The following is a 19809-nucleotide window of genomic DNA, read 5'->3' as shown; positions in this document are numbered from 1 at the left end:
GAAATTACAATAGTATTCCCCATGTTGTTGTAAAAACAAAGAGCATGTCCCATAAGTGAATTTCAACATACATGACTGTTATTATCATTTAGTTATTGAAAAATAAAGGAGAGTACTAGTATATAAACCTACAACTAGAGTACCCTACCATGCGTATTTACCATGCTTTCAGGCGCAAAATCAATCTTTAGAAGGGTTGCCAGTGCTTCGAACCCACATTACTTACAAGTGAACAGAAATAAGCGCAAATCAGGATTCCATAAGTTATCACCACGAAACGGACTTTTACTAACAAAACCAAAGAACCCCAAACACTTTTTATGGACAATGGTATGTTTCCCTCAGATTCCAAAGTGGGATTGTGCAAACACATATTGTAAAAATCCTCAACAGGTTTCAGAGAATATAGCTGTGAACACAAATACATAAAAAAATTAATGTGAGATGTTCTGGAATCTCATTTCAAACAACTTATACAACCATCTGTGAATGCCATTGCTCTTCTGCCTCTAAGGATTGGCAACTGGAGCTTCTGAAATACAGCAGTCGATGTCACAAACACATAAGGAAGTGGGTTAAAGTGGAAGAGCAGAACTGTACATCAATTACGATCTAGTACTAAGTATGAAAGTGATAACTCAGCTGGCTTAAAAAATCTGTAAATACAATCTCTCCTATTCACTCTAGAAGTATTTTATTTTCCGCTCAGTGTGTTGGTCAGAGAGATCAGTATTTGTCAAACATGCACAAGTGAAATATATCCTGGGAGACATTCAGATAAACACAGTCACCCTCAGGGCTACTGGTCATCTGGACACCTTTGGCCACCAGTGGAGTCCCACAAATTGCTTCTTTCACAAAGACAAGGGCTATGCAGGAGATCTCCTAGGGACTTCCCCTGATGACAGACAGGATGTCCTGAAAAACTCTGTGATAGACCATTTTTGAAGTGGGTGGGGAAGGTGGGCCATGTGTTGGTTGACTGAGACCGGATAGCATATGAAGTCTTCTGCTAAAACAGTTCACTTCATGTTTTCATAACTGACTCTGCAGGCAATGGAGTGTTAGACAGCCCTGAACAGTGCATTAGCAGGCTCAGGAAGTCAGTTAAAGCATAATAATGAGGACTGATACTCACAGAAGTCATGAACCTAATGTGAAAGAAAATAATTTTGACTTAGAACAAAGGTTGTCTACAGTGAAGATAGAAACCAAGGTCATATGTTTAGAATACCAGAAGCACAAACTACCTTGTGGTTAAGTAACATTCTAAAAACTGTACATGGATAGAGATGTATCTTCCAAATTAATATTATCTTTTCTCCTTTTAAAAAGGAATGGAAACTAGGATGACAAATACCTAGACAGTCCCTGTAGACAAGGACTACACAATCCCAGAATCCTGTCTTGTCTTTTACAAAACATGCCTTACCTCACATGTGGAGAAGCACTTAGAAAGTCCTAGACCATTTGTATCATGCTGACAATAGATAGAATTACTGATGGGATACTAACCCAAATTAATACCTTTAAAAATATTTTAAAAATGTTACCCAGAAATATAATTTTCTTGCATATTATGTGCCCCATACTAGTACTTTTGATTTGTTATCTAAAAGTGGATGGAAATTACGGAATATGATTCTAAATTTATACTTTGATCATTTACTAAAACTTGAAAGTAAGTTTCACTGTGAGGACATGGACCTACTTGAAATTATATCTATTGATTTTATATTTTATCATATTGATAAAATTAAGGTTGAGTCAGAATAGTACACATTTAGGTGTATATTCCACAATTGTCAACATGTATTCATTAAAGGTCATTAAAGGTTACTCTTGGCAGCATGGAGTCCATTGCCCAGGGCACTAGTTGGACTGCAAGGAAACCTTTCAAATTTACACATGGTCCCTAGGGCTTCTGGCAAACACCAACGTGAGCACATGACACAAAGAGGAAGCAGTGTCTAACTGCACCATCCATAGGTGTTCCAACAAATACCTTCTATCTGACATTTCTTTTCAAGTTTTGGGAGTGGCCCTTCCCTCATGTTCTTCTGATAGGTTCACATGGAAAATGCTGACAAAATATTTTCACTAAGGTATCTCCTGAGATTCCCTGTAAGATGTTTAAGAGAGACTGTTTAAGAGAGACATCCCTGACTCTGCCCAATAGAGACGACACCCCATATATATTATATACAGCATGGTGTGGCTGCCACTCTCTACTGGTGCATGCTCAGCTGAGAGCTAGTATGAGAAAAAGGGCTTTCCACTTAGAACAATTTATGCCTATGGGCAACAAACACCAAGAAACATGCACACTACAAAGAACCTGTATGTGAAGAGTTAATATTTTACACCAGGGAGGGAATGCTGTCAAAAATGCTGATGGGATGCTCTGACTTGGGGACTTCTGCAACAAAAGGGGGCCTGTGAAAGTGTTTTTTATTGTCTTTCAAAATTCAGAGTTGGTTCTGTGTCAGGCACTAAGCAATCTGGTAGCTTTTGGTCCAATGGGTATTTTAGTTGTCTTTTTTGCACATTTTTAATCCATCTGTGAACAGCCAAGTTCAAGTGCTGGAAACCTTGATGTTGCTGGTTCCAAGATGTCAGAGAGAAAGTGAACAGCACCAGCCATGCCTGCAAAGAAAAATGTTTATCTTTTAAGGGACAGAAAAAGGTGGTGCATGAAGCAAACTTTTCAATCATTTCCTGTACCAGGGCTGTCAGGATATTGAGAAAGGTACTAACATCATTTTTAAATGACTTAATAGCTATAATCCCAATCTTGGGGGGAGGGCAGCTATAGGGAGGATCATGGCCAGCACAGGTAAACCAGGCTTGTGGGATTGTGACTAGAGTCTACAGATGTGATGATCTTTGCCTAAGGCAGGCTTTGGGCAAAAATGTGAGATACAATATTTTAAAAAAAAAACTAAAAAGAAGGGAGAATGTTTTGAGTGGTAGAGCATGCCTAGCATCACAAGACCCCTGAGTTCAAATCCAGTACAGCCAAAAAACAACAAAATATTTCACTTAAGCAAAAATAAAGAAATCCTTATGTTAGTATGCAGCAGGCAATTATGCCAGTTTTCTTCATTATCTTTTTTTTTTTTTTTTGGCTTTTGGGTTTTTGTGTTGCACCTTGAAGTAAGTATTAAGATAATAGTTCAGCATCTCTAGCAATGAGCTGCAGATGTGGGGCTGGAGTGTGGCATGCCTCTGGGTTCCATCCCCAGGAACATAAAGAAAAAAAGTGAAGGATACGGCCAGTGATGACATTTAAACGCAGAAAACTTTTCCTCTCAGAGTTTTTACAGTCTCCATCCAAAGAACTGTATTTTATGTTTAGGTTCTCAGAGAACAGTTTTCAAACAAATGCTGTTTGCTTTCATTACAATCCCCACATCAAAACAGTAATAGTTGTGCCACAGGCTTCAAATGTGGTTGACAGGAGCTTGGGAAGGGTAGGGGTTGGGCAGACTTATGCACCAATTCAGGCCTCCAGGCAAGATTCCACTTTAGAGTGATTCCTTTCTGCTGTACTTTCCATTTTCTTACAGTTGTCATAAGATGTACATGCCCAAATACACAAATCTTAAATGTACTTCTCTGAGTTTTAATATATACCTGGGTAAAACAAATCCATATTGGGCTGGGAAGGTGCCTCAGTGGTAGAGCGCTTGTCTTGCATGCCTGAGGCCCTGGGTTCGATTCCTCAGCACCAGATAAGCAAAAAGAAAAAAGCTGGAAGTGGCGCTGTGGCTCAAGTGGTAGAGCACTAGGCTTGAGCTGAAGAGCTGAGGGACAGCACCCAGGCCCAGAGTTCAGGCCCCACAACTGGACCAAAAAAAAAAAAACCCCAAACAAACAAACAAAACAAATCCATAGTATGTCATCATCTGGAATGTTCTACTATCCAAAGAGCTCCAGGTATCCTTCTGCAGTCCACCCCACCCCACTCCCCAGAGCTAACTGCTGGAAATGAGTTTTAGATTGTCACCTGGGTGGAATCACAGAATATGGTCTCTTGCCTGGCTTTTCTACTCAGTGTCTCTGGAACTCATTCATAAATATGAATCGCCTCCACTTTGAATTTAGGTATTAATTCCTGTTATATCTAGTGAGAATGCATATTTTTCTTTCCTTCTTTGTTTTTTTTTTTCTCCCGTTGCTTTCTTTCTTATAAGCTGATTCAGGGGCTTGAACTTAGGGCCCAGGCACTATCCCTGAGTTTTTATGCTCAAGGCCAGTTCTCTAGCACTTGAGTCACAGCATTACTTCTGGTTTTCTAGTGATTAATTGGAGATAAGTGTCTCACAGACTTTCCTGCCCAGGCTAGCTTTGAACCATGATCCTCAGATTTCAGCCTCCTGAGTGGCTAGGATTACAGGTGTGAGCCACTAGTGCTTGGCTGTATTATATGATTAAAAAAACCCCACCAACATCAGAAATAAACAAGCCATATAACACCACAGACGGTTCAGACATCAAAAGAAGAAAAAAGGAATACTTCCAATAGCTTTACATATAAAATTTGATTTCATGGATGATATGGCCCAATTTCCCCCATATTGCAAACCCAGACATTTTTGCTAGAGAATTCTACTGAAGACTGAAATTAAACTAACAGCATTTCTTGCACCAATTAATACAGGCTGTAGAAAATAAAAGATAAGACACTTCTAATTTACTAGATAAGTACAGTCCTGATAACAAAATCAGATAAAGATGGTAAAAAATAGGAAAACCAGAAATCAATATTTTTGATGAACATATATACAAAAATCTTTAACAAAATATTAGCAAGTACAATATGGCAATATATAAAAAGAACTGGAAGTATGACCAAGTTTCAGAAATATGAGATTGTATTAATATCTGAAAATGATTCAATAAAGTCCATATTATTAATAGACTAAAGAAGAAAATTTTTATGATCATATTAATTGATAAGAAAAAGCATTAATAAAATGTAATATCAATGTAGTTGATTTTTAAAAAATTTTAAAAATAGTATTTAATCATTAAATGTTATTCTGACATTTACTTTGAGATAGTTAAAATGTAGTTACAGATCTTAACATCAAACCTGAAACTACTGCAGGACAGAATAGGAGAGACACTTGAACTTATAGGCATAGGCAGGAACTTCCTGAACAGAGTCCCAGGGTCACAACAAATTGGAGAGAGACTCAACAAATGGGGAACTACCTTAAAATAAAAGTTTCTGCACAGATAAAGACATAGCTACCAAACTAGAGAGACAGCCAACTAACTGGGAAAAAATATTCACCAGCAATATATAAGACAAGAGCCTAATATCAATTATATATAGGGAACTCAAGAAACTAATCCCTCCCAAATCTAACAAAACAATCATTAAATAGGCAAGGGAGCTAAAGAAAGACTTCTCAGAAGAAGAGATAAAAATGCCAAAGAATGGGCTGGGAAAGTGGCTCAGTGGTAGAGTGCTTGTCTTGCATACATGAGGACCTGGGTTTGATTCCTCAGCACCACGTAAGCAGAAAAAGCTGGAAGTGGCACTGTGGCTCAAGTGGTAGAGTGCTAGCCTTGAGCTGAAGAGCTGAGGGACAGTGCCCAGTTCGCCATCCCTGGTTGTAAAGGAAATGCAAATAAAGACAACCCTGAGATACTACTTTACCCAGTCAGAATGGTCCACATCCTAAATTCAGCCAACAATAAATGCTAGTGGGATGCAGAAAAAGAAGAACCCTATTGTATTGCTGGTGGGAATGTACACTAATACAACCACTTTGGAAAGCAGTCTGGAGGTACCTGAGAAAGCTAAATAGACCTCTTCTATGACCCAGCCATACCAATCCTAGGCATCTACCCTGACCAACAGGAAAGGAAACAGGATATAAGAACATATGTACCTCCATGTTCATTGCAGCACTGTTCACAATATAAGATATAGAAACAACCCAGATGCCCCACTACAGATGAATAATCCAAAAAGAATGGTACCTATATACAATGGAGTATTATGCAGCCATTAGAAAGGACAAAATCATGGCATTTACATGGAAATGGATGGAACTAGAACAAATCTTTTTTCTTTTGTTGGTCATGGGGCCTGAACTCTGGGCCTAGGCACTGTCCCTCAAGACTAGCGCTCTACCACTTGAACAACAGTGCCACTTCCAGCTATTTCTGCTTAAGTGGTACTGAGGAATTCAACCCAGGGCCTCATGCATGCAAGGCCAGCACTCTACCACTGAGCCACCTTCCCAGCCCCTAGAACAAATCATTTTGAATGAGGTAAGCCAAGAGCAGAGAGACAAATGGCACATGGTCTCCCTGATATGGGGATGTTAGATCCAAAATGCAAGGAGATATGACAAAGTAAACAGGACTCGAGAAACAAAGGACCTCCACTCAATTTGTCATATCATTTTTAAATGACTCCATGTTCTTGACCACATATATAGTATATATGTGTGTATGCATGTGTGTATATATACATATATGTATATATATATGTATATATATGTATATATACATATATAAGTATATGTATAAAGTATATATGTATAAATATATATAAGTATATATGTATAAGTATACATATATATGTATATATACATATATTTATGTACACATCTGAGGGAAGCTAGGAGGAGGGCACAGAATCAGAGGGAAATGGGAAAATATACAACAGAGGGGCCCGTCATCTGCACTGGGCACTGTTGAAAATGAACTAAGCAACTCAATGGCAATGATGAGAGGGAGGGAATGAAAGGGAAAGAGGGAACAGCTTACACTAAGCAAAAGGAAACCCATGTACATATCATAGTTGTCAAAGCTCATAGAATTCACAAACATTATAGACCATGATAATGACAATTTGCCTTGTGAAGGTTAAAATGAGTTTGTGACTTTAAGTATCACTATCTCACAATACTGTGAAATTTATGTAATCACTTAATCTCAATGAAAATTATTTTTAAAAATATAGTTACAAAGTAATTAAAAGTTGTCATCAATTTGTCCCAACATAAAGTTCTTTGCTGTCCTTTGATTTCTGTGGCCACACACACACACACACACACACACACACACACACACAAAATTAAGTTCTTTCAACAGTAACTTTCTTTCTCTGAACTATATCTATCTGTGGCAGGCTCTCTTAATTAATGTTGTATTTATTAATGGTATTGTTCCTTTTGGAATATCTTCAATATTGGCTTATTATTTCTTCTAATTATTAGTATCACTAATTACTAATACTTCTAATCAATAATATTGTTAATACTTCTTTATATAATTGAGTTAAATAAAAATATATGTAAGTAACCATTCAAGCTTCCTGTAAATACATCAACATTTCCTAACAACATTAGAGATCAAATACAGAGGAGTAAATGTACTGAGTAGCAAGCCTTCCAGGCTCTGTCTGCTATATACTTAACAGAAGATCTGAAAACACTTGGAGGATATTCACAGGAGCAAATAGATAAGATAAAGATTAGATAATCTGTTCACTGTTTTCTTAGCTATGAAGTTTTACACAAAAAAAGATCAAATGGACTGGTGTTTGTCCTCAGAGACAGGATGACCCATTGCACATGCCCAAATGTATAAATCCATGCACATTTCCCATGCCTACCTTCGAAAAGGGAATAAGGTCTGTCAGGAATACGGCACCCATGTGCTCCGTAATCAAGACACCATTCTGCAAACTAAGAAGAAAAACATTTCTTTTTAATAATAGAGCTTCCAGTTGGATAAAAGGCAATGAAATGAGACACTGCAATGCTTATACAAGAAACAAGTGGCGAGTTCCAGCTATAGTGTTTCCAGGGAGGGTTGAGGCCTGGTGAGTGAGTTAGCGACTTCTCCCTAACTGAGTCCTCATCTGTAGGTGGTATCTGCCTCAAAACATTGTAGAGAGACTGAGATACATAACTTTGACAACTCAACAGTTTGTCCCTTTTTTGGATGCCTGCCTCTATAACTTGCTCTTTCTGAATAAAAAGTTCTGGCTCTGAAACTACTTATAGACTTGACTGCTGGCTCCCCTTGGACCTCTTCTCTGAAGTAACTGAGAAACTCAGAGCTTTTCCCCTGGCATGGGCCATCATTAGTTGCACTCCTGGGAAACATAATCGTAAACCTGGCTCTCTTCTCTTTTCTCAGCTGCCATATGCACTGTCACCTGACCACCTTTCACCTTGAAAATGCTTCAGCTCAGAACTTTTCTTTGAGTTCCTTTGCTCCTATTTCTTTAATCTTCCTTCTTCCATCTCTTTCCTTCTATCACTTCTCTTTTTTTCTATAATCACCTTTTCCTTCTTGTTAAGCTAACATCCTTTTACATTCTTGATGAAAGAAATAACAGTAACAGTTTAGAATGGAATGTGACCCACTTCATTCTTCAGAGAGGGAGGATAAGTATAGCTATAGTGTAGTGGCTAGAAAGCAGTATAAGAAGAAGTGATGAGGATGAAGAAGCAGACAGGACATGCAGAGCTCTAAACTTAGGGAGGGATGGATTTTAAGCAGAGACAATTGCATATTATCTATAGATTATCTCAGTTAATTCTTGGAACATTCTTAGAAGGCAGGTAGTAATACTTTTTCCATTTTACAAGAAAGGAAACTGAGGCTAGATGCACCCATAGCCATAAAGCTAATATACAGTATAGATGGTAATTCTTTGTTATCTTTAAGCAGTTATACAAAGTGTTTCAATTCAACATGTCAGCTTATGAGTACATGCAACAGATGTTATTTCTAACCAAACGGTGCAACTCCAAAACTTGTATCTTTCAGAGGCCATTTATATTTGTTATCCTCATTTTACAGACAAGGACACGATGGTAGAGAGAAATCCAGGGCCCAGGCTGTGAGAGAAGACACTACAGATAAGAGAAGCAAATGTATGCTGGGTGCCATGGCTCATACCTATAATCCTAGCTACTCAAGGAAGCTGAGATATGAGGATCACTTTTCAGCCTGGGCAGAAAGGTCTGTAAGACTCTATTTCCAAATAACCACCTAAAAGCTGGAAGTGGGGAAGTGGAGTTGTGGCTCAGGTGGTAGAGTACTAATCTTGAGCCAGAAAAAAAAAAAAAGTCAGCGACAGACCTAGGCCCTGAGTTCAAGCCTCAGAAAAAGCACACACACACACACACACACACACACACACACACACACACACACACACACACACACACACACACACACACACACACACACACGGAACAATTCAAGCATGAAGAGAAGTTACGTTGTTGGATTCTGTTCTTGGATTTTAGGTGTCTTCTTACCTTGCAAGCTCGATAGAGGTACTTTTTATCCTGTGTGAGATGATAAAGGGAGAGAAAGGAGTACCCATTTCCAGCAGTCCCATGGCAGATCCCATAGCCTTTCCGGAGCAGACCTCGCTGCCAAATCACATCACTACACTCCACAGCGTCTTTCAAGTATTTTTCATCCTTAAACACCTGGGAATAAAAACCAAAGAAATGTTAGCAAGATGTTATCAATGAATAGACAGCAAAGTACTTTCCCTTTTTGATTAGAAAATTATACAGGGCTGGGAAGGTGGCTCAGTGGTAGAGCGCTTGCCTTGCATGCATGAGGCCCTGGGTTCAATTCCTCAGCACCACATAAGCAGAAAAAAAAAGCCAGAAGTGGTGCTGTGGCTCAAGTGGTAGAGTGCTAGCCTTGAGCTGAAGAGCTGAGGGACAGCGCCCAGGCCCAGAGTTCAGGCCCCACGACTGAAACGCCCCACCCCCCCAAAAAATTAGAAAATTATATAACATTAGGGCATCTCCTCATGAAAGCAGAGGCTTTTAGATTCATGGAAAACATGTATCCTTTGAAAAAAAAAGAAATATGAAATGTCATTGGGGGAAAAATACAAACAACCAAATATCTACTAGCTATACAGTATGATCTCAATCTCTTAGCTCATTTCCCATCCTCCTATTTTATAATTTTACAGAAACAATTCTAAAAATGAGCTTTAATTAAAACATTAGTATCAAAATCACCTCATTTCTTTGGTAAGGTATTATCACAAATAAATAATCTATATTTCTTTAGATATACCTTCTACAGTTATAAACTTTTTATTCTTTAAGGAGACAATCAAGAGATCAATGATTCTAAGAAATCTTGTTGCAGAGGAAAGAATACCCACCATTGTGGGTCTGGGCACATTATCAACAATACCCAGAAGACCCTGTACTACTAGGGTCATTGAGGTCTGTCATCATCATCTATCACAAGAAAACCTGTGCAAAGCTCTCTACTGGCCCAGCACTGAGACTTCTGAGTTGTTCATATGGATAGCTGCGGAGACAAAAAGTGCAAATGACTGGCAAGAGTGGCTGTGTGTTTTCACCTTCTCAGGTTTCCTTCAAAATTTTCTTCTTTCCCCTCTTACATCCTAGTCCTTTTCTCAGAATCTGTTATTAGTAATCTCTATCTGCTTAACTCATGTCATTCTAATGTAAATGAATTTTTACAATGAATTAGAAGAATGAGTTATTAGAAATGATCTACTTGGGTAGTAAACAGGATACATCTACCTGTGACTGATCAGAAGTGACATCTTGAGCATTGAGCTAAGAAAGGTTCTGAGGTTCAGAAGAAAAAAAAAGGACAAGGACTATTTAATCAGTGTCTGCAGGGATAGAAGGGGAAAAGGCTATTATCAGGGAGATTGTCCCCAAAGCCAGGTTCTGATTGTCCCCAAGGCCAGGTCCTGAGGTAAGAAGCAAGACCTCTTTGCTTTGTCATGAAAGCAACTGAGATGGGCTCTGAGATCAAACTGAGTCTGAATCTCAGTTCTTTGACCTTTTAACTGAGTGAACTTTGACAACTTATTTATCTCTGTGCTTTAGTTTTCTCAAGAATAAAAGGATACCTTTTTTTTTCAGCCCAGTAGCTCAGTGTGAGGATTAAAATGAGATAAAGTTCAAGAAGCTCTTAGAACAATATGCTGAGTTGTAGTGAGTGCTAACTACTTCCTAGCTATAATGAGCTGTATTCTATATGTTGCCATGTCAACCTGAATGCTTCATCCTGTATCCTGAAGGCTTCATCTTAAGCCCATTAAAACTAATTTTAAAGGGAAATATTTTTACTCATCCTAAAGAAATACTTTGTCAAAGCTAACAGGTTTAAAAAGATACTGTCTTAGGAAGTGTGTCCTGAAATAATATAATGAATAATGACAGTCTTAGAGTACATGAATCCTATTGGCTCCTTTTCAGTCACCAGAGTAAATAAGGGTAAAAAGAGAAAGTTACTAGGGTCTCTTTGTTGGTCCTACTTCCTTGCTAAGACTGAGGTGGTTTGCTCAATAACATGAGGTAAACCTGTGACCCATCCCTACCTTCATTTTATGATATACTTACAAAAAACGACTTCAATATTGAGACATTTAAGCATTTAAGGACGACAGAAAAAAGTTCTCAAATTTAACCTGAACTAAATACCATTAAAAAGCTAAACCTATCAATGTTGGGTATAGAAGAAAAAGCAGACACAAATTAAAGGTATAGAAAACATAATAAGAGCAGAAAAAATCCCCAAGTCTCAAGAAAGAGATAGTCATAAGTTACCAGGAGCTTTTAGGACTGTATATAGACAAGAATACAAACAAAAAGGAGAATGTTTTATTTAACATTAGGCATACACAACAAAAAAAATTAAAAAATTGAACGCTGGAAGACAGAACTGTCATGTCACCTAGACAGAGGCTAAGCCATCAGAATAATATCTCATTTCTCCACCCAAACTTTAAAGGCAAAGATATATTTCAATTTTGAAAGAAAATAACTGTCAAGCTACATAAATATCCAGCATAACTATCATTCCTAATTGAAGGATAAACAAAAACCTTTTCGGATAAACAAAAGGAATTCATGACCACTATGGCACTGTATAAGATACTTAAACAAATCCTGAATGCAGTAGTACCCATAAGCACACTGAATAAAGCAGACTTTAAACCAAAGTTAGTCTGAAGAGACAAAGCAGATCATTTCACATTAATAAAGTGATCAATAAATCAAGAGGATATAACAATTATATATGTATTAAATGTTAGCACAAACTAGTGGACATAAAAGCACAGATAGGTCTCACAAAATAACAGTGGGTGACTTTAATACTCCAATCTCACCAGTAAATATGTCCAGATAAAAAATAAATAGAGGGGCTGGAAAGGTGGCTCGGTGGTAGTGCTTGCCTTGCATTCATGAGGCCCTGGGTTTGATTCCTCAGCACCACATAAGCAGAAAAAGCTGGAAGTGGCACTGTGGCTGAAGAACTGAGGGACAGCACCCAGGCCCAGACCCCCCCCCCAAAAAAAAGATTGCAAAAGAGAAATAGGTAAGAAAAGTTCTGAGGAATTAGCCTAAATTATCTACAACTTCTTTCAATATTAGTCATGATGGGAAAATAATTATTTCCGGTAGTTTTCTTCTTATTTTCACACACAAGTATGAATTCTACTCCATTATTTCCTTTTTTTCTCCCAAAACAAAGAGAACTTGCAAAAAATACATTGCTGATAAGAAAAATTATTGTGGTTTTAGTTTTGATATATGAACAACACACATATAAATTAACAAATACAAATAAAGATAAATTAAATGAAAATTAAAATTGTAAAAGGAACATTGCTTTCAATTTACATGACAAATCTTGGTCCAGTACACAAGTGAGTAGCATTATTCATATTGTGCAAAAATATACCTATAATCTACTAGAATTAATCATCAAGGATACCACAGATGTACAAATATTTTCATCAACATTATCTCTTAGAAATAATTTTGTAACAATTTAATAAACGTTTTATAAATAATTTTACAAATTCTTGAATAACTGTAATATAGCAATGAAAGCTGCTTATAATAGTTATATAAAATGGCAAAAGAAACAAAAAATTGTTATAATACTGCCTTACTGTATTATTGGGTACTCATTAGAATGAAAAAGCATCCCTATCCTGTCTTGTGTGTTATCTTCTACACATGTACATAAACCCTGTTAAGGTTTACACACACATTTGCTGCACTAAACGTGGTAATGATGAACAGAGTCTGACCATTTGTTTTATATAACAGAGACTAATCTTTTGTTATAGAAGCATTAATTCTAAAATCTTCTGCATGCAATCAAATGGGCTTGCCAGAATCAAACTGAAGCTTGTGAGGAGCAACTTATAATACTATCTGGACACTTATAACCCTATCTGAAGTACTGACCTTATATGCCTGCATGAGCATGTGGATGACACCGGAGGCACCATGGCACCAATGAACCAACCTATCTGTTTCATTACTTAATGAAGATGGATAATTCCCAGATCGAAATTTTTTGTGGCGCACATAATCAATACTAGGTTTCACCATTTCTGTCAAGGTTTCTTGGTCTACATTTGCTGCTGGCTAGAAAGACAGAAAAATTTAACAATTTATTTTTATTGACTTTTTTTTTTGGTTGGTCATGGGGCTTGAACTCTGGGCCTAGGCACTGTCCCTGAACTCTGAGCTCAAGGCTAGTGCTCTACCACTTGAGCCACAGCACCACTTCCGGATTTTTTGCTTATGTGGTGCTGAGGGGTTGAACCCAGGGTCTCATGCATGTAAGACAATCATTTTACCACTGAGCCACCTTCTCAGCCCTATGAGGTGCTAACCACACAGGCCACAGCTGTAATAAGATCTGTTTAACTATGTAGACCTTTTGACTTGGGCCCCAGTTCTTCCTCTACTTAAACCTAATGCCCATGTCTGTACCTTCAAGATGGTTGAAGATGAACTAAAATACCATTTTCTTGTGGCATGCTTATGCCATATAATAAATCTCCTTTCTCTGTCCTTCATTGTGTCTTTCTATTTGGTATGTAGTAGTGAATGTCCAAACTGGATACATTCCTTTCCTATCACTTTCCACTACATGTCACCTCTTGCTGGAATTCTCTCTCCAGACACAAGAATTAAGGAAGAGAGCTGCACTGACTCTACAGCAACATTCCTTGTCCAGAAGGTAGCTCTAGACCATAAGGTTAAAAGCATAGATTGAAGTCGTAATTGGGGCAGGTTTGTGTCTGTCTCATAATGTCAGCTCATAATTTATCAGGAGCAGGGATGACTGAAGGATAAGATCAAAACCACAGCAATAATATCATTAAAAATTTCAAACCGAGCTGACAGCAAACTGGGGGACTTTAAAACAAAGTTTCTTCTTCAAAATCAAGAGCCCTTTATACTCCCAATAAGGTTTTTTTCCCCCAATAAAAAAGTTCCTACTTCAATCAATCACAAGATAGAAAAAGAATAGAAGACAAGTAATCTGGCTCAAAACTACATAGAGCTGGGCACCGGTGGCTCATGCCTGTAATCCTAGCTATTCAGGAGGCTGAGATTTGAGGATTACAGTTCAAAGCCAGTCCCGGCAAGAAAGTCCTGAGACTTTTTTTTTTCTTTCCAAAGGAGTATTTATTTGTAAATAGTTGTTATTTTCTGTCTTAAAATAAATGTTTGAAGCTGTAGTCTTCAAGCCCCTCCATGCCTAGATCCATCCTGGGCTTATGCCTTTTTTTCTACACTTTCATTTTTTAATTTTTGTATATTTATTTTACTATGTTGAAAATGAACTTACAACTTTGGGGGGCGTGGAGGAGTTGGGAAGGTGGGGCGGGAAAGGATAGTAGGTAGGTAATAATGCTTGCTAGGAAATGTACTCATTACCTCACTCATTTAACTAACTCTTGAATCTCTTATCTCCAATAAACCACCAGAAAGTGGCACTGTGGCTCAAGTGGTAGAGCGCTAGCCTTAGAGCTGAAGAGCTGAGGGACAGTGCCCAGGCCCAGAGTTCAAGCCCCACAACCGACAAACAAACAAACAAAAACTATATAGAGCATGTACTCTTAGGAATTCACTTTAATCTATAAAGCAGAGTTTAAGCATCTTTGAGTCAAAGATTCAACTCAGCATTTGTACTACAAATTAAATTCCCCATTTATATATGAACTCATATATTGTAATGTGGTCACTGAATTAGTATTTCAGAGGACTATTATTTACCTGCATTAACATGTAGTAGATTCCAGCCATGCCATGGGCTGCTCCAACATACTGCTTTCTATGCCACTGATACAAGAGGGGGCAGCGCTCAGCTTTTCTTTCATCCCTTGACAAAGTCTTACCTGATTCAATAATAGCACTGACTACCTGCAGAAACAATGAGATTAACACAAATTTAAAAACCTTAAAATCTTACATGCATTTTAGTTCTGGTCTAATTAATAACAATATGTATAGCAGAGAAATTGTTTTTGCTGAAAAGTACTGATGCCTTACTTGAGCCTATGAATTAACTGAAAATAGAAGGAAAGCTTGGCATCTTTGCCTCCATCAGGGAGGGAAGGAAGGAAAAAGGGTACGTGCATGCATGTGCATGCGTGCATGTGCACACACACGTGTGTGTGTGTGTGTGTGTGTGTGTGTGTGTGTGTGTGTGTGTGGCAAGAGAACAAAAGAGAGTGAGAGAGATAATCTTTTTTTTTTTTTTTTGTCAGCCATGGGGCTTGAACTCAGGGCCTAGGTGCTGTCCTTGAGCTTTTATTTTGCTCAGGGCTAGCACTCCACCTCTTTGAGCCACAGTGCCACTTCTGGTTTTCTGGCAGTTAACTGGAGATAAGAATCTCATGGAGGGCTGGGAAGGTGGCTCAGTGGTAGAGCACTTGCCTTGCATGCCTGAGGCCCTGGCCTCAGTACCACATAAGCAAAAAGAAAAAAGCTGGAAGTGGCACTGTAGCTCAAGTGGTAGAGCGCTAGCCTTAAGCTGAAGAGCTGAGGGACAGAGCCCAGGCCTAGAGTTCAGGCCCCATGACCGGACTCCCCCCCAAAAACAACAACAACAACAACAACAACAACAAAAGAATCTCATGGACTTTCCTGTCTGGGCTGGCTTCAAACCCTGATTCTCAGATCTCAGTCTCCTCAGTAGCTAGGATTACAGGGGTGAGCCAGCAGTACCTGGCAGAGATTAAACATTTTTAAGCAGTAGTTAACAATGCTATTTTTATTTTAGAAATTAATAAATTTAGAGAGAGAAGAATCAGAAGACAATGCCTAAGTAGAAAATGACAATAAGAAGCCTAACCAAGGAATCAAAAATTATTTGCTTAATAAGTTTTCTAAAAAAAAAAAATACCTAAATCCCACGAGACTCTTACCTGCAATTAACCACCAAAAAGTTGTAAGTGGTAGTGACTAGTCTTGGACAATGTCCAGGCCCTGAGTTCAAGTCCTAAGACTGGCGTGCGCGCGCGCGCACACACACACACACACACACACACACACACACACACACACACACACGCGCGCGCTCGCGCGCGCTAATGAAAACAAAAAAGAGCTGGTGTTGTAGCTCAAGTGGCATAGTGCCTGCCTGGCAAGTACAAGGCTCTGAGTTCAAACCTCAGTACCACCAAAAAGAAAAGAAAATTGTTCCAGACTTAATTGCTTTGTAGCTACATGGTTTTCCCAAAAAACTGGCATCTCCAGGACAGAACTATATTTACAAGAAGCCAATGAATGAGGTCTGTTGGAGAAAAGGGGTTTTAGTTAAATCCAAAGGAAATCATGTCTGGAATTACTAAATTTCCAGTTTTTTCATATCCATGCTCCTCTCATCTTTTTAGAAACCTACTCTAAGTTTTAGATGAGAATCTAGTTACCTGGCCAAGAACAACTAAACATAGTCTTTTGACTACGTTCTGGCAATGAGATGTGAGCAGAAATAAAATGAGCAACATATAAACTTCCTGACAAAAGGAGCTGTTTCTCCTCCACTTTCTCATTCCCTTTTTTGCACACATTTGTTTATACTGTCGAAGGGAGACCAAGACAGAAGATGGATATCTGGCTATATTCTTCAGAATATCTCATAAAACAGAATTGAATTTCTAGCTTTTTCAAAGAGTTACTATTTGGTTCCAGTAAAACCAGCTGAATCAATAAAGGATGAAATGGGAAGGGGAAACAAAGGAGGAAGCAACAATACTTGATAAGAAATGTACTCATTATCTTGCCCATGTAATTGTAACCCCTCCATACGGTAATTTCACAATTAAAAAAAGGATGAAGAAGAATATAGATTTAAAATATACACACATACACACATATATGTATATGTATATATATTCCTAAGAAGATACTATTTTTTTTACAATTTTAAAAGTAAATCATACATAGAAGCAGAGTCCAGAGACAAACATAGCTTTGGGTACCCACAGGTTCAGAAACACAATATACCTCCTTAATAGCAGATTCACACACAGTTCCTGGGCCGATCTCTGTGTTCAGGTACAATAAGGCATATAGATAACCTGCCCGTCCATAAAGCAGTTCATCAGGAAGCTCTGACTCTTGGCAGATAACTGTTCTGTGAAGCTGCAAAAGTCTAACCAACAAGAAAAAGTCAGTTTTCCTAGCAAATACCTAATATGCCTTTTGACCTGAAATAGTAATGCTATCACTTTAGAAATTAACTCTTAGTCTTAAGTTAAAACTAAGATTAAAACAAAATGCCTTAAAATCCATAAAACAATGTTCTACAAAGTTCTACCTTTCACCAAACGCAAACTGACTGAGGTCAGTGCCAGACATAACCAGTGAGCCCTGCTTTCTGCTTCTTCAAGACAACAAACCAATCCATGCAATTTAAGTTCCTTAATTGTTCCCTCATTAGCATTACTACTCAGGTCAAGGTTGAACCTGAGATTAGTTATTCTTACATTATTCTCAGAAGTCTATAGGCCTAAGAAATTTACATGTATTGAGGGCGAACAAAATTTGTTAAGAAAAAAATGGTTAAATCTCCTTAATTAAAGCCATGAGGCTCATGCCTGGGTTACACAGTCCATTAACATTCAAACCACTTCCTTCTCAGACAGATAAATTTGATTAGGTTTTTTCCCCCTCTTTTTATTATTACTAAGTGGTTGTATAAAGAGGTTATAATTCTATGTCAGGTTGGAGTATAATGCTTCTTGGTAAATGTCACTCCTTCCTTTGTTCTCCCCCATTTTCCCCTTCTACCCACCCTCAAGTTAAATAGTTAATTTTTCACATTCTGTACATTGAATATGACAGTTTGCTCGTTTTTCCTCCCCGACATCCATGTGCCCCTCCCTTTTTCCACCCCCCCCCCCCAAAAAAAACATTTTTCTACTTTTTGGTATTTATTTTGATAAACAATACTTTAGTTGTTCAGGTGTTATGCCTTTGTATTCTTCCTCTAGGTGTAACAACCTTTAGTCTGTGTGTAAATACACTGAGCCCTGTATATGTTATGATGCATAGTATAGATTTAACATCCACATATGGGCGCAAATATGCACTGTTTGTGTCTCTGAGCCTGGCTTACCTCACTTAACATGATTTGTTCGAGGTCAATCCATTTCCCTGCAAATGATATAATATTATTCTTTCTAATAGATGAGTAAAATTCCATTGTATACATGTACTACATTTTCTTGATTCACTCATCTGTTGTAGGGGATCTGGTCTCTTTTCATAGCTTGGTTATTGTGAACAGTGCAGCAATGAACATGGATATGTAAACATCTATATGATATCCTGGCTTGTAATGCTCTGGGTAGATGCTCAAGAGTGGTATTGCTGGATCACTGGGTAGTTCAGTTTTTTGGTGCATTCCCAACCAACTTTGAAGTGGTTGTTTTAGTTTACTCCCACAAACAGTGTAACAGGGTTCATTTTTCCCCACATCCTTACCAGCATTTGTTATTTTTGAGTTTTCTGTGCTGGCCACTCTTACTGGGGTAAGATGGAATATCAATGCTGTTTTGATTTGCATTTCCTTTATGGCCAGTGATGTCGAGTACTTCCTCATGTGCTTATTGAACATTCTTATTTTTCTGAGAAATCTCTATTTAGCTCTTTTGCCCATTTATTAATTAGGCTACTAATTTTGAGGGGGTTTAGTTTCTTGTGCTCCCTGCATCTTTTGGATGTTAGGACCTTGTTGGACATTAACTGGGAAAGTTTTTCCTCGTTGTCTTTTTAGTTCAGTAACTATGTCCTTAAGCTGTGCAGAAATTTTTTAATTTGATATGATCCCATTTGTCAAGTCTTTTTCCAATTTGCTGTGTTCCTGAGACTTTCTTCAGAAAGTTCCTGTCTATGCAATAAGTTCTAATGTTCAGTAGGTTAGTCAAAAAAATAGCTTACTTAAAAATATTTAAGTTCAAAATTAATATTTAAAATATTAAAACTGAAACATGAGTTTCAAATAAGAATTTGGCAATAACATTTCCAGTTTTTAAAAATCTTACTTTGTGTTGGGTGCTAGTGGCTCACTCCTATAATCTAGCGATTCAAAAGGCTGAGTTCTGAGAGTCACCCAGTCCAAGCAGCAAAATTCATGGCACTCTTAACCACCAAAAAGCCAAAGTGGCTCATGTAGTACAGCGCCAGCCTTGAGGGAAAAAAATCTAAGGAACAGTGCTTGGGCCCTGAGTTCAAGGACTAGTATCAGCACAACAACAATAAAATCTTACTTTGTGATGCACTCCCGAGACTCACTCTCACTTTTGAGTTTATGATAAACCACAGCTCCCACAGCAAGAGGACCAGCATCTCCACATAGGAAAGTGACTCTTCGACCATTCAGATTCCGAAGTGTCCTCTTTACATAATCCAGAGATCGGAGTAGGTAGGTCTGGTCACAAGTGACCCGGTATAGCTGCAGGTACAAAAGGGCTATGCCTGGAAT

General features: G+C 38.1%; 1 protein-coding gene across 1 annotated transcript in view; it reads right to left on the bottom strand.

Moving 5' to 3' along the window:
• Nucleotides 1-264: 264 nt before the first annotated feature.
• Lancl2 (LanC like 2) overlaps nt 265-19809 on the bottom strand; it is a 33425-nt gene continuing 13880 nt past the window's right edge. The window contains exons 3-9 of the mRNA XM_042685058.1: nt 19595-19802; nt 17328-17475; nt 15093-15239; nt 13266-13448; nt 9306-9482; nt 7643-7715; nt 265-2646 (exon numbers count right to left, since the gene is read on the bottom strand). Of these exons, the coding sequence (XP_042540992.1) occupies nt 2552-2646; nt 7643-7715; nt 9306-9482; nt 13266-13448; nt 15093-15239; nt 17328-17475; nt 19595-19802 (1031 nt within the window). The 3' untranslated portion in view covers nt 265-2551. The remainder of the gene's footprint in view (nt 2647-7642; nt 7716-9305; nt 9483-13265; nt 13449-15092; nt 15240-17327; nt 17476-19594; nt 19803-19809) is intronic.

Source organism: Dipodomys spectabilis, unplaced genomic scaffold (assembly GCF_019054845.1).
Source record: "Dipodomys spectabilis isolate Male_0828 unplaced genomic scaffold, ASM1905484v1 ptg000092l, whole genome shotgun sequence".
Classification (NCBI taxonomy): Eukaryota; Metazoa; Chordata; class Mammalia; order Rodentia; family Heteromyidae; genus Dipodomys; species Dipodomys spectabilis.
The sequence above is the reverse complement of the archived record's forward strand: the minus strand, read 5'-3'. Positions and strand labels throughout refer to the sequence as shown.